The sequence below is a fragment of the Saccopteryx leptura genome, chromosome 10 (assembly GCF_036850995.1).
Source record: "Saccopteryx leptura isolate mSacLep1 chromosome 10, mSacLep1_pri_phased_curated, whole genome shotgun sequence".
NCBI lineage: Eukaryota > Metazoa > Chordata > Mammalia > Chiroptera > Emballonuridae > Saccopteryx > Saccopteryx leptura.
The window spans coordinates 7,331,039-7,345,884 of record NC_089512.1 but is presented as its reverse complement, the minus strand read 5'-3'; the positions used below and the strand labels follow the sequence as shown (position 1 = coordinate 7,345,884).

Here is a 14,846-nt window from a genome sequence, read left to right as displayed (position 1 = left end):
CACTGCACAGCAAGGAAGGAGGCAGCCCTCATCCCAGACCTAAACTGGGGGGCCTGGGAATGCCGGGCAAAGGGGGGGACAGAATGGGCGTGGCAGGGACTCCTGGCAGCTTGAGTCCCGAAGCTGGGCTTCTCTGATAGCCTGGGCACCGCTGCCCGGGTCCCAGCTGGCTGTCACTGGAATGGGGGCCCTGTGCATTGTGCCAGCCAGCAAGCCACAGCAATCGATCGAGCTGAGGCCTTTGGAGAGTCACGGGTGGAGGGGGCGGGCCTTGGCAAGAGCAGACAGGCAGGCTCACTAGCAGGGCAGGCCTAGCTCACACCGGCTTGGTAGGCGGGCTCAGGCTAAGTTTCACTTCCCGCCACTGCGCCCAGTAGCAAGAATCAGCCAGAGTGCTGCCCCAGTCATTGCTGCCTGCCTGCTACTTGGTAAGTGAAGACCCCCAAGGGGCTGAGCAGGGCGGGAAGGCCAAGGGGTCCACCTGCCGTTCCTAGACTAAGTGGGCACAAGGGAGGACCCTCACCTTCCGCAGACAGTTGAGTGTGCTGATCCCACAAAGGAAGCCACCCACCGTTGGGCTTCCTGCCCTGAGAATAAGTCCTAGAGGTCATCACCAGTGCCTGCCTGTGCTGGGCCACCCTTCCCGCCTCCCCACCCTGGCCTGACATCTGATCCCTGAGCCTCTCACACCCACTCCCCTCCCCTGCTCCTCCCCAGGCCCAGTGGCAGGCACCCATCATGAGCTTGCCAGACCCGCCCCCAGGCCCCATACAGACCCTCCTCTTCTTGGACCTGGAGGCCACCGGACTACCAGGCTCCCAGCCTAAGATTACGGAGCTGTGCCTGCTGGCCGTCCCCAGATGTGCCCTGGAGAGCTCTCCCAGCCCGCAGGGGCCTCCGCGCACGGTGCCCCCGCCGCCACGCATCGTGGACAAGCTCTCCCTGTGTGTGGCTCCAGGGAAGGCCTGCAGCCCGGCAGCCAGCGAGATCACGGGCCTGAGCACAGCGGCACTGGCAGCGCACGGGCGTCAACGCTTCGATGCCGGCCTGGTGAGACTACTCCAAGCCTTCCTACAGCGCCAGCCGCAGCCCTGGTGCCTCGTGGCACACAATGGCGACCGCTACGACTTCCCCCTGCTCCGGGCAGAGCTGGCCACACTGGGCCTTGCCAGTGCTCTGGACGGTGCCTTCTGTGTGGATAGCATCGCTGCCCTGAAGGCCCTGGAGCAGGCCGACAGTCCCCGGGAGCAAGGCGCAAGGAAGAGCTACAGCCTGGGCAGCATCTACACCCGTCTGTACGGGCAGGCCCCGCCGGACTCGCACGTGGCCGAGGGGGATGTCCTGGCCCTGCTCAGTGTCTGTCAGTGGAGGCCGAGGGCCCTGCTGCGGTGGGTGGATGCTCACGCCAAGCCCTTCAGCACCGCCAGGCTTATGTATGGGGTCACAGCCTCTACTGCGACCAACTCAAGGTCATCCGCTGCCACAGCCCCTTCACTCCTGGCCAGAGGCACGGACACTAGCCCCAACCCTGGGGGGAGCAGGAGGCCCAAGGCCCTTCCTCCAGTGAAGGGCCCTGGGTCCTCACCCAGGGAGGGACTCCTGGCTCCACTGGCTCCGCTGGGCCTGCTGGCCTTGCTGACCGTGGCGATAGCCACACTCTACGGGTTGTTCCTGGCCGCACCCGGGCAATAGGCCGAGAAGCCACATCTGACTAATAAAGACTCCACAGCACTAAGCGCTCTCTTGCCTCTACCTTCCTTGGCAGCCTTCGCGCCTCCTGCATCTCTGCCCACACTTGGGCACCTGGAGTGAGGGCTGGGGGGGATAACAGAGGGTGGCACAGTCTTTGTCCCTTTGTCCCTCACTCTCCCTAGCAGGACAGTCAGATGTCAGAGCCCAATCAAGTAGAGAAAACATGGAAATCCAAGGGTTGGATGGAAACGGTACCCGGCCCACTTGCCAATGCCTGTAGCCGAGGTTCCGAGGAAAGAGGGCAGCAGCTCCAAACATCTGCATTTATTATAAACAAAAGTGCAGACCCCAGACGCAGAGACACAGCATCAAGTACAGAGCTGAGAGATCTGGTGAGACGGTAACAGGGACAGGGAAACACCGAGGTATTTGTCTCAGCCAGCAGCCACCCGGGACCCCCTTCCACCTTCGTCCAGACAGCCGGATGGCCCAGGTGACCCGCTGCCAGGACAGACTGTGCACCGGGGTAGAACACAGGAGCTGGGGATTCTGGGAGGCTGGAGTGAGGGAAGCAGGAACTAGCAGAGTCCGGAGCCATGGTCCCTCTCCTCTGTGGGCCAACTTCCCTCCAAACTCAGGGGTTTCAGCCTCACAGCTACTACTGCATACATTTTAAAACAGAGAACAGGTAAAATTTTTGGCTAAAAGTAAAAGAAAAACACCGCAGGGAAGACACCTGAGTGTGTAGGTGGACAGAGCCCACCCTGCCCACCTGTGTTGGGGGCCAGGGAAACCAGGTCTGTGGGGGGATGTGGCCCCTCCAGGTGGTTCCAGGGAGGTTGCACAAACAGTCCAGGCAGACAGCTGTCAGGCGGGTGAGGCTCTCACTCGGGTGCTTTGATATCAGAAGGCTGCCCACCTTCCACTGGGCATGTCATAGGCTCTGGGGAACTATGGTATCAAATCCAGCATAGCCAGGTCCCAAGCCTCGCCCACTTCCTTGCATCGCAGCCCTGGTTCTCTGAAGGAAAGCACTCACCCTGGGGACCAGGCGTGGCCTTGAGCAGTGCCAGCCACTGCTGAAACCGGACCATGTGTGTGACTTGCTCACAGAAAGCTGTGCTATCCTCGTGTGACGAGCCCCACCTGGTCCCCCTGGGATGGCCTGGCAACGAACTCCTACCCTGTTCTTTGACTTTTACTTCAGATTTCAAGGAAGCATAATTTGAAGTGAAGAATTTGTTGTCCCAGCAACTCTGGCAAGGATTGTTCCCCACCTTTTCAGCATCACAAGTATACAAACAGGACACATACACAACCTGCATGAAGAGAAAAGGGCCGTGTGTGCGCGCGCACACACACACACACAATGGAGCAAGTGGCAGCCGGAGATTCAGAGCGTGCTCAGTAGGCGGCCTTCGGGGGGTCCACGTAGGCCGGGTTGTAAGGAGGCTGGCTGGCAGTATAGGGTGTGGCTGCACCTCCTGAAAACAGAGAGGAAGTGGTTGGCTGTGGGCACCACAGGAGCTCCAGGGCAAGGCAGGGTGAGCTGGCAGTGGTACTCACCAGACAGTGTCTCCTGGTAGGCAGGCGGGCCCATGGGCTGGGCCGGGTAGGGTGGTGGGTACTGCGTCGGGTAGGCTGACGCCACCATCCCTGGCTGCGGGGGAATGGGGTGGTAGCCCTGGTACGATGGCCCGGAGTAGCTGGGTGGCACACTTGGAGGCTGAGGGTAAGGGGCGTGCACCACGGTGGTGGACGTGGTGGTGGTCACGACCGCTGTAAAGAGAATCCCAGTCAGGACCCTCGGGCTGGCCGCCCCTCCCTCCAGCTCAGCCACATCAAGGCCCCGGTCAGCTCCCTGGCCGCGCTGGAGGCTGCCCGGGGGTGAGGGCATACTTATACTTACGGCGGGGTTGGCAACACATCTTGTACAAACAACAGCAGGAGCAGGTGAAGCAGGCGATGATGGTGACGATGAAGAGCACAAAGAGGGTCACGCCGATGGCTATAGTGGCCCCGAACCTGCCAAAAACTCAGTCGTGACCCAGGGCCTCTGAGCCCTAGTCAGGAGCAGCAGTCACAACCCAGCCATCCCTCTTACAGGAGGACACTCTAGGCTACAGAGATAGAGCCACTTCCGGGTGTGTCGCGGGGGGCCTGTTCCAGCCTCAGTTTCCCCGTGGGTAAAGTGGAGTTGTCAGTCGACGTGAAGTGCCATATCTGAAGTCCGTCCCGTGACCCACCCTCAAGAGCACAGGAGCTCTGTGCCTCCTCGCCATCCACACATCTTGTCCACCCCACCAACCGAACAGCAAATGGTCCCCCAGCACATGCCACAGCCAGGCACTGTGGTTTGAGCCAAAAACTCGGCGATGGGCGAGGCAGCTCAACTCACAGCCTCTGGGAGCCCACAGGCCACTGTAGGAGACAGAGTTGTAGATAGTGTGACTTGGGAAGCACAGGAGACAAAAATGGGGGAAGTTCCGGGAGAGCAGAGGCCAGCGTGTCCAAGCCAGCAAGGAGCAGAATGTGGTGGGCCCAGCCTCTGCATCGGCCTGCTCACACTCGGGGCAGGGCAGTCCCCGCTGTGACCTGAGCCTGCTGGGTGCCAGCACCACGCCAGGCGATCACACGCACCCCTGGGCTGCACAGGTGGGCACACAAAGAGCCAGATGGATGACAAAGAGGGACTGGAGGTGGCCTGCCTTCTAGAAGAGGGGGCCTCCCTGCCCGAACCAGGCAGGTCAACCAGGATCACAACCGTGGAGGGCCTGCTCTTTGCGAAAGCAGCCCTGGACCAAAATGACTTTGGAGGACAGAGAGCACCCCTGCGACCCTCCCCTGTGCACAGAGGTCAAACCATTCTAATAAAAGGCAACTGCTTCCTAAGTGCACCAGGCGCAGTCAACTCCGGAAGGAGGAGCCTGGTGAGCCATGGGGCGTCTCCCGAGGCCCTGGGACAACTGTGGGCCCCACCCTGCCCTGTTGGAGGGGCTTCCACATCCCGGACAGGTAGCACCCTGGCAGGGCCCTGCGCCACAGCCTAGGGGCAGATGACCAGGGACAAACCCTTCACACTGCAGACTCCTCAAAAATACACAACCGGCCTGACCACGCGGTGGCGCAGTGGATAGAGCGTCGGACTGGGATGCAGAGGACTCAGGTTCGAGACCCCGAGCTCGCCAGCTTGAGCGCGGGCTCATCTGGTTTGAGCAAAAGCCCACCAGCTTGAACCCAAGGTCGCTGGCTTGAGCAAGGGGTTACTTGGTCTGCTGAAGGCCCAAGGTCAAGGCACATATGAGAAGCAATCAATGAATAACTAAGATGTTACAACACGCAATGAAAAACTAATTGATGCTTCTCATCTCTCTCTGTTCCTGTCTGTCTGTTCCTGTCTATCCCTCTTTCTGACTCACTCTCTGTCTCTGTAAAAAATAAATAAAATTAAAAAAACCCACACAACTGCATTTGCCAAACAGGACCTCGAAGTGAGTAGGTGTCTTCTTGCCCAACAGAGGAGCCATCGTCTGCTCCTCCCTCATCCACAAGCTCCTCCCAGGAGCTCTGCTGACCCAGGAAATGGGGAAACACACATTCACACACAATGAGGAACACATGAGTGCAGAGCCATCCCCTTCAGTCTCTCCTTCGGTCTCTGTCTGTGTCTCTCTCACACACACTCACACACACACACACACACACACACACACACACACACTATATGGCACCAAAGCTCACCCCATGTTAGCTTCCACCTTTACTCAGGGTCCTCCTGGCACTGACTGCCACCTTTCCATGCTGGGCCACTCAGTTTCAATCCCCTCCCCTTCTGGAGAAAAGGAAAGTGAATCTCCTGGGCCCTCCCCTATCCTGACGTCAGCGGCAGGAAGGACAGACATTGGACCGTCTTAAAGACACAGCACCAGTGTTATCTAGATGCACAGAAACAATGGGCAGGGCTTACTTAAGGCAAAGAAGCCTTTTAGTAAAGGCGCTGTAGGCCTGGGACATGACCACCCACCATGACCTGCCCAGTTAGGAATTTGTGATCAGATCACCCTGTGAAGTTACTACTTTGACAGAACCACTTTTTTTTTTCCCTACACAGATTCTGGGTAGAACCATCAGTCTAGCATACCTTTTATACCAGAATAGATTTATAGCTCAAAGGACTCAGACATAATGCAGATATATCTAAACTAGGGGTGACCATGGAATTCCTGGTTTTCCCGGGCTTCATGGAATGCCAGGACTAAAAGGTGAAATGGGGCCCTGCCCGGTTGGCTCAGTGGTAGAGCGTCAGCCTGGCGTGCATAAGTCCCGGGTTCGATTCCCGGCCAGGGCACACAGAAGAAGCGCCCACCTGCTTCTCCACCCCTCCCCCTCTCATTCCTCTCTGTCTCTCTCTTCCCCTCCCGCAGCCAAGGCTCCATTGGAGCAAGGATGGCCCGGGCACTGGGGATGGCTCCTTGGCCTCTGCCCCAGGCCCTAGAGTGGCTCTGGTTGCGACAGAGTGATGCCCTGGAGGGGCAGAGCATCGCCCCCTGGTGGGCAGAGCGTCGCCCCCTGGTGGGCGTGCCGGGTGGATCCCGGTCGGGCACATGCGGGAGTCTGTCTGACTGTCTCTCCCGGTTTCCGGCTTCAGAAAAAAAAAAAAGGTGAAATGGGCCCCAAAGGAGATAAAGGATCACACGGACTTTATGGCAAAAAGGTAAAAGGGTAAGATCGCTTTTCCTGGCCTTCCTGGCCGCTCTGGAGAAGCAGGAAGACACGAAAAGGGTGGATTAATGGGTGGTCCCGGTTACAGGTATTAACAACAAGATTTCTGTAATTTATTTTTTTTAATTTTTTACATTTTTACCTACTGATTTTAGTGAGAGAAGAAGGGAGAAGGAGAGAGAGGGAGAGAGAGAGAGAGGGAGAGAGAGAGAGAGGGAGAGAGAGAGAGAGAGAGACAGACAGACAGGAACATCCAACTGTTTCTGTATGTGCCTGGACTGGGGATCGAACTGGCAACCTCTGTGCTTCAGGACAACATCCTAACCAACCGATCTATCCAGCCAGGGCAATTTCTGTAATTTATGAATGAACATGAAAAAAATGTTCCAGTATTAGACTTCTTTATATATGACATTTGGTGTAAAATTAATGAGCTAAAAGTTGTTTTACTATAATTTTAAATGATACTAGATTTTTTTTTAAGTCTACTGTGAATTCTTATGTGTTAGAAATAAACTCCCAGATTTTGTTTTGAAAGAAAGAAAAAGACGCAGTGTGGCCCAGGCACCCAGGAGCAGGGAGGAGGCCAGGCGCTCGGGCTGCCTCTTCAGATCGATTGGCCTCCCTAGCCAGGCTGGCCCCAGCTAGTCTCTCATGGTGGCCTTCCACCCCCATCCAGGACAGTGCTGCCCCAGGGGGAGAGACACCCCGCCTCAGTGTGCCGGCCACGCTCCTGCTCAGCCTGTTACAGCTGCCCTCTCCTTGGTGGGCCCACCTTCAGCTGCCCCAGCCCACCAGCAGGACCTTGGGGTCCCCTCTGCCACCCTGCCAGGTCTGATCATGTCACTTTCTGCTCAAAAGCCAACTGTGCCTCCTGTAGCTCTTGAGGTCATTCAGAAATTTGCTTTAGGCCTGGCCAGGTAGCTCAGTTGGTTAGAGCATTGTCCCAACATGCAGAGGTTGCAGGTTTGATCCCTGGTCAGGGCACATACAAGAATCGACCAATGATGGCATGAATGATTGGAAGAGCAAATTGATGTTTCTCTCTTTCTCCCAGAGAGAGAGAAAAAGGGAGAAAGAGAGAGAGGGGAAGGGAGAGAGAGAGGGGAAGGGAGAAAGAGAGAGGAAAGGAGAAAGAGAGGACGGGAGAAAGAGGGAGAGAGGAAGGGAGAAAGAGAGAGAGGAAAGGAGAAAGAGAGAGGATGGGAGAAAGAGAGAGGAAAGGAGAAAGACATACATTGTGTGTATGTGTGTGTGTGCCTTATATATTATACACTGCTCACAAATATTAGGGGATATTTTATCACTTCATATTCATTTTTAAATATCCCCTAATTTTTGTGAGCAGGATAGCTGACAATTAAAAGATGGGAAATAACTAGGATGTGTCTCATCAGATAGTAAAACTTACAATGCAGCAGATTTTAAACTTTAGAGTCTAACTACAGTAAGACCTGTGTGGTCCAGGACCCCATCCTGCCGCCCCTGTACTGCAGCCACACCACCTCCCTTCCCAGCATCGGAAAGCACCGTGCTGTGCCCTATTTCAGGGTCTTCGCACGCCCGTGCAGCTCCTCCTGCCTGGCTCACCCTTCTCTTCTTTCCACGCCCACATTAATTCCTGTTTACCTTTCACCCCTCAGCTTAAAACATCATCTCCTCGGCCCTGGCCGGTTGGCTCAGCGGTAGAGCATCGGCCTGGCGTGCGGGGGACCCGGGTTCGATTCCCGGCCAGGGCACATAGGAGAAGCGCCCATTTGCTTCTCCACCCCCACCCCCTCCTTCCTCTCTGTCTCTCTCTTCCCCTCCTGCAGCCGAGGCTCCATTGGAGCAAAGATGGCCCGGGTGCTGAGGATGGCTCCTTGGCCTCTGCCCCAGGCGCTGGAGTGGCTCTGGTCGCGGCAGAGCCACGCCCCGGAGGGGCAGAGCATTGCCCCCTGGTGGGCGTGCTGGGTGGATCCTGGTCGGGTGCATGGGGGAGTCTGTCTGACTGTCTCTCCCGTTTCCAGCTTCAGAAAAAATACAAAAAAAAAACAAAACAACATCATCTCCTCAGAGGCAGATGACGACGCAGGCGAGGTCAGGCTCCTTGCTGAACACTCTTACAGAAGCAGACCCCTGTGCCCCTGTTGAAGAGCACTCACTCTTTCGTGTGAGCATTTGAGTGACGTGCACCCTGCCTCCCAGCCTGTGGGTTCCTGGAGGCACAGACTGCACCTGCTCTGGGCTTTCACTGGCTCTCCAGTGCCTGGCACACAGGAGGTGCTCAGTAAGTCCTGACGAATGAGTCAATTCACTCAGAGACACGATGGGCAGCACCTAGGACTGCCAGGCATGATGCTCTAAGGTAGTGCAATCTTTGAGGGGTGACGGTATAGTGTGGCAGGGGCCCCTGGCCACAAAGCTCACAGTCGTCATGGAACACTGCCTCTGAGAGGAATGGTGCCTCCGAGGCTGGGTCTACCTCCCAGATCAAGGAGTGTAAAGGCCAAGTTCAGAAGGCAGATGGGCCTGACCAGGCGGTGGCGCAGTGGATAGAGTGTCAGACTAGGATGCGGAGGACCCAGGTTCGAGACTCCAAGGTCGCCAGCTTGAGCGCGGGCTCATCTGGTTTGAGCAAGGCTTACCAGCTTGGACCCAAGGTCACTGGCTCAAGCAAGGCTTACCAGCTTGGACCCAAGGTACTTACTCAGTCTGCTGTAGCCCCCCTGGTCAAGGCACATATGAGAAATCAATCAATGAACAACTAAGGAGCCACAACAAAGAATTGATGTTTCTCATCTCCCTTCCTTCCTGTCTGTCCCTCTCTCTGACTCTCTGTCTCTACCACAAAAAAAAAAAAAAAAAAAAAAAAAAAAAAAAAAAGAAGAAGAAGAAGAAAAAGCCTGACCAGGCGGTGGCACAGTGGATAGAGCATTGGACTGGGATGAGGAAGGACCCAGGTTCAAGACTCCGAGGTCTCCAGCTTGAGCACGGGCTCATCTGGCTTGAGCAAAAAGCTCGCCAGCTTGTGTTCAGGGTCGCTGGCTCGAGCAAGAGGTTACTTGGTCTGCTGTAGCCCCCTAGTCAAGGCACATATGAGAAAGCAATCAATGAACAACTAAGGTGTTGCAACGAGAAACTGATGATTGATGCTTCTCATCTCTCTCCATTCCTGTCTGTCTGTCCCTATCTATCCCTCTCTCTGACTCTCTCTCTGTTCTTATAAAAATAAATTAATTTTTAAAAAAAATTTTCAAAAAGAAAAAAAAAAGAAGAAGGCAGAATGGGGCAACCTTCAGGAGGCCAAAGATTTCCGATGTTCAGATCAGAAAGAGCTGTCTCTGGAGCTGAGACATCAGATCTCATCACAATGTTGACAAGGCAGCAGACCAGCTGTGACACAGTGCATGTGAGAGACACAGAAAGGACACTGTGAGGACTGGGAGCCAGCACATGGTCATTGTGCCCGCGCCTTCCCTGAGGGACCTCCCTGCATTTCCCCTGCCGGTCACAGGAAAGCTGGGGCCCAGGGTCACCGTGGCCTGCCTGGGGCCGTAGCCAGAGGTTCTACCATTCAGGTGCCTAAAAACACACCAGGCCTGCCAGAGCATCCCATTCTCACGAAGTATGAGTCATGAGACCTGCACAGTGGCAACAAGACACGGCAGGAACTTGGCCAAGGAGACTGGAGTTGGAGTGACTGATTTGTTCCTGGCCCCATAATATGAGGACCCTGACATAGTAACCATGACCCACAAACTCTGACATCATCAGTCGCCTCAGTCTCTTTGTGCCAATGTTATTACCCCATCACCATGCACTCAGTACTGCCATCGCTCCAATCACTGTCACCATTGTCACCATTACCCCAGCACCATATATCTTCCACGAGCATATCCCTTTCCCCTCTCCCTCAACACCATCTCATCATAACTGCCTCCTATCACCATGCACTGCAGGTCACCCCATCACGTGTCCCCATTGCCGTCATCACTGCCAGCCTCTACCCATCGCCGTGCACTCACCACCATCCACCGTGCGCTCACCTCCATCCACCATGCGCTCTCCACCATCTGCATTGCGCTCACCTCCATCCGCTGTGCGCTCACCTCTCACCTCCATCTGCCGTGTGCTCACCACCATCCACTGTGCGCTCACCTCCATCCACCATGCACTCACCACCATCCACCATGCACTCTCCACCATCCACCATGCACTCCACCATCCGCCGTGCACTCACCTCCATCCTCCATGCACTCCACCATCCGCCGTGCACTCACCTCCATCCTCCATGCACTCCACCATCCGCCGTGCACTCACCTCCATCCTCCATGCACTCCACCATCCGCCGTGCACTCACCTCCATCCTCCATGCACTCCACCATCCGCCGTGCACTCACCTCCATCCACCATGCACTCTCCACCATCCGCCGTGCACTCACCTCCATCCTCCATGCACTCCACCATCTGCGGTGCGCTCACCTCCATCCTCCATGCACTCCACCATCCGCCGTGCACTCACCTCCATCCTCCATGCACTCCACCATCCACCATGCACTCTCCACCATCCACCATGCACTCCACCATCCGCCGTGCACTCACCTCCATCCTCCATGCACTCCACCATCCGCCGTGCACTCACCTCCATCCTCCATGCACTCCACCATCCGCCGTGCACTCACCTCCATCCTCCATGCACTCCACCATCCGCCGTGCACTCACCTCCATCCTCCATGCACTCCACCATCTGCGGTGCGCTCACCTCCATCCTCCATGCACTCCACCATCCGCCGTGCACTCACCTCCATCCTCCATGCACTCTCCACCATCCACCATGCACTCCACCATCTGCGGTGCGCTCACCTCCATCCTCCATGCACTCTCCACCATCTGCGGTGCGCTCACCTCTCACCTCCATCCGCCGTGTGCTCACCTCTCACCTCCATCCGCCGTGTGCTCACCACCATCCACTGTGCGCTCACCTCCATCCACCATGCGCTCACCACCATCCACCATGCACTCCACCATCTGCGGTGCGCTCACCTCCATCCTCCATGCACTCCACCATCCGCGGTGCACTCACCTCCATCCGCCGTGCGCTCACCTCCATCCGCCATGCGCTCACCTCCATGCTCACCTCTCACCTCCATCCTCCATGCACTCTCCACCATCTGCATTGCGCTCACCTCCATCCGCTGTGCGCTCACCTCTCACCTCCATCCGCCGTGCGCTCACCACCATCCACCGTGCGCTCACCTCCATCCGTGCGCTCTCCACCATCCGCCGTGCACTCTCCACCATCCGCCGTGCACTCACCTCCATCCACCAGCACCCAGCACCCCACACTCTCTGCCTTTGCTCACCTGCACTCAGCAGCCACCTGCACTCCCCCTCATCCATGTCAGTATGAACACCAATCCTTGGCCTTTCAAATGTCAACCCCCAATTAATCACTCCCATCCCCAGCACCCCAGCGAAATCATAAGGACACAACTTCCAAACATAAGGATCAAGGGCCCTGGTGGTCAGACACGGTGACAACTGCCAGGCAACAGCTTTCACGGGGCCCCGCAGCCCTCATCCTAGCCCCCTTGTACCCCCTTATCAACTCTGCCAGAAAGACGCACCCCACCTGCTGGTTTTATTTACCCTGGCATGGGGTCACTGTCCATGTCGATGTCATTCAGCGACGAGGCCAGCTGCTCCAGACTCTCCTCCACTTGCGTACTGACGCTGGCCAATCTGCAGAGAGAAAGCCTCCTGATTAACACACCAAGCTGCACCAGCACACCAGGAACAAACATATACGACGTGAGCGCACACAGCACACGGAACAGACGCAAAAGCCAGCTCAGTACTGGGCCACCACGCAGGCAGCCCTGCTGGCGTCCTGGATGATTAGTACGGGTCTCAGGCTACAATGTCACGCATTCTTCTCAAGTGCACAGAACAGACCACATGTGAGGCCACAAAACAAGTCTCAACAGATCTGAAGACAGCTGTCATACAAAGTATCCTCTCTACCCACAGTAAAATGCAGTTAGAAATCAGTAACAGAAGATTACAATACCACAATGTTAAAAAAAAAAAAAACCATGCTAAAAATAACTACACCTTGGGAAACTGACATGGCACTAAAAACAAACAAAACCAAACCCTGTGGGTTAAGAAATCATAAAGGAAATGAGAAAACATGTAAAACTGAGTAACAAGGAAGATACAGCAGGTCAAAATTTGTGAAATACAGCTAAAGTAGCTCTTAGAGAAAACATAACTTTATTTATTTTTATATATTTATGTATTTATTTTGACTGAGAGGAGGGGAGATAAACAGAGTCCGGCATGCGCCCTGACTGGGATCCACCCAGCAACCCCCATCGGAGGCCAATGCTCAAATCAACCGAGCTGTCCTCAGCGTCCCAGGACCAATGCGTGAACCAGTCCAGCCACTGGCTGCGAGAAGGGGAGAGAGAGAAGGGGGAAAGGGAAGGAAGAGAAACAGGTTGATTCTCATGTGGGCCCTGACCAGGGATCGAACCTGGGACGTCCACATTCCGAGCTGGCCTTCTATCCATTTTGCCAACTACCCAGGGCCAAAGAGGAAACAACTTCAATAGTGAGATGTATTAAACTTAACAAGATGGGAAAAAAAATAGTGCAAAGCTCTAAAATAAGGACTTAATAAAGGTAAGTGCAAAAATAAAAGAGAACGGCCACAGCCTGACCAGGCGGTGACGCAGCGGATGGAGCATCGGACTGGGATGCGAAGGACCCAGGTTCGAGACCCCGAGGTTGCCAGCTTGAGAGCGAGCTCATCTGGTTTGAGCAAAAGCTCACCAGCTTGGACCCAAGGTTGCTGGCTCGAGCAAGGGGTTACTTGGTCTGTTGTAGCCCCGCGGTCAAGGCACATATGAGAAATCAATCAATGAACAACTAAGGAACCGCAACAAGGAGTTGATGTTTCTCATCCCTCTCCCTTCCTGTTTGTCCCTCTCTCTGACTCTCTCTGTCTCTGCCACACACAAAAAAAAAAAAAAAGCCCACAAAAAATAGAGATTAACAAAACCAAAGCTGCTTGATCTCTGGCAAGATCAAAAAAAGGAGAAATGAAAAAATAAAGGAGAAATGATACAAAAGAAAAAAATGCAGAATTTTAAAAAAGGGGAAATAACTATAGGGACAACAGAGATTTTATTTTTAAAGATTTTATTCATTTTAGAGAGGATGGGGGAGAAAGAAAGGGGGAGAATGAGAGGAGAGGGGGATGGAGGGGGAGAAAGAGAGAGGGAAGCATCAACTCCCACATGTGCCTTGACCAGGCAAGCCCAAGGTTTTGAAACAGTGACCCCAGCGTTCCATGTTGATGCTTTATCCACTGCACCACCACAGGTCAGGCACAAGAGATTTTTAAAATAATAACCTCATTCGGATTCTGACTAGAACAAACTACCCATGAAAAGACATTTCTGAAACAAGTAGAGTCAACTAAAGACAGACTAGTATTGAAACCTATTAATGAATCACTGTTAATTAATTGTACCAAATGTGTTATGATATAGTGTTATACTTCTTTTTAAAGGGTTCACTTGTGCTGATAAAATGAGCATTTAAGAAGAAATGTTTGCCCTGGCCGGTTGGCTCAGCGGTAGAGCGTCGGCCTAGCGTGCGGAGGACCCGGGTTCGATTCCCGGCCAGGGCACACAGGAGAAGCACCCATTTGCTTCTCCACCCCTCCGCCGCGCTTTCCTCTCTGTCTCTCTCTTCCCCTCCCGCAGCCAAGGCTCCATTGGAGCAAAGATGGCCCGGGCGCTGGGGATGGCTCCTCGGCCTCTGCCCCAGGCGCTAGAGTGGCTCTGGTCGCAATATGGCGACGCCCAGGATGGGCAGAGCATCGCCCCCTGGTGGGCAGAGCGCCGCCCCATGGTGGGCGTGCCGGGTGGATCCCGGTCGGGCGCATGCGGGAGTCTGTCTGACTGTCTCTCCCTGTTTCCAGCTTCAGAAAAATGAAAAAAAAAAAAACAAAAAAAAAAAAAAAAAAAAAAAAAGAAGAAATGTTTATAATGTCTGGGATTTGCTTTTAAATACTCCAGAAAAAAAAGTGATGAGAGATATGTAGAGCAGCAGTGTCAGTGTGCTGGTAACCACAGAAGTGCGTGATGGATATACTGAGTTATTATATTATTCTCTGCCTTTGTACTTACTTAAAAATTTCCGCACCTGACCAGGCGGTGGCGCAGTGGATAGAGCGTCAGACTGGGATGCAGAGGACCCAGGTTCGAGACCCCAAGGTCACCAGCTTGAGTGCGGGCTAATCTGGTTTGAGACAAAGCTTGCACCCAAGGTCGCTGGCTCCAGCAAGGGCTTACTCGGTCTGCTGAAGGCCCGCGGTCAAGGCACATATGAGAAAGCAATTAATGAACAACTAAGGTGTCACAACAAAAAACTGATGA

At 54.7% G+C, this 14,846-nt stretch overlaps 2 protein-coding genes across 4 annotated transcripts in view; one reads left to right on the top strand and one right to left on the bottom strand.

The window, feature by feature from the left end:
- The first annotated feature begins 291 nt into the window (after nt 1–291).
- TREX1 (three prime repair exonuclease 1) lies at nt 292–1,735 on the top strand. The gene is made up of 2 exons (XM_066351015.1): nt 292–428; nt 718–1,735. Exon 2 carries the CDS (start codon nt 739–741, stop codon nt 1,690–1,692), a length of 954 nt encoding a protein of 317 aa, XP_066207112.1. The 5' UTR covers nt 292–428; nt 718–738; the 3' UTR covers nt 1,693–1,735.
- A 266-nt stretch (nt 1,736–2,001) lies between these two features.
- SHISA5 (shisa family member 5) overlaps nt 2,002–14,846 on the bottom strand; it is a 29,489-nt gene continuing 16,644 nt past the window's right edge. For 2 of the 3 annotated variants that reach the window (XM_066351798.1, XM_066351799.1), the window contains 4 exons: nt 12,046–12,138; nt 3,602–3,717; nt 3,259–3,471; nt 2,002–3,176 (listed from right to left, as the gene is read on the bottom strand). In XM_066351798.1, coding sequence (XP_066207895.1) covers nt 3,097–3,176; nt 3,259–3,471; nt 3,602–3,717; nt 12,046–12,138 — 502 coding nt within the window. In that variant the 3' untranslated portion in view covers nt 2,002–3,096. Of the gene's footprint in view, nt 3,177–3,258; nt 3,472–3,601; nt 3,718–5,433; nt 5,587–12,045; nt 12,139–14,846 lie in introns of those variants that run through there. The other variant, XM_066351800.1, reaches the window with a different exon arrangement.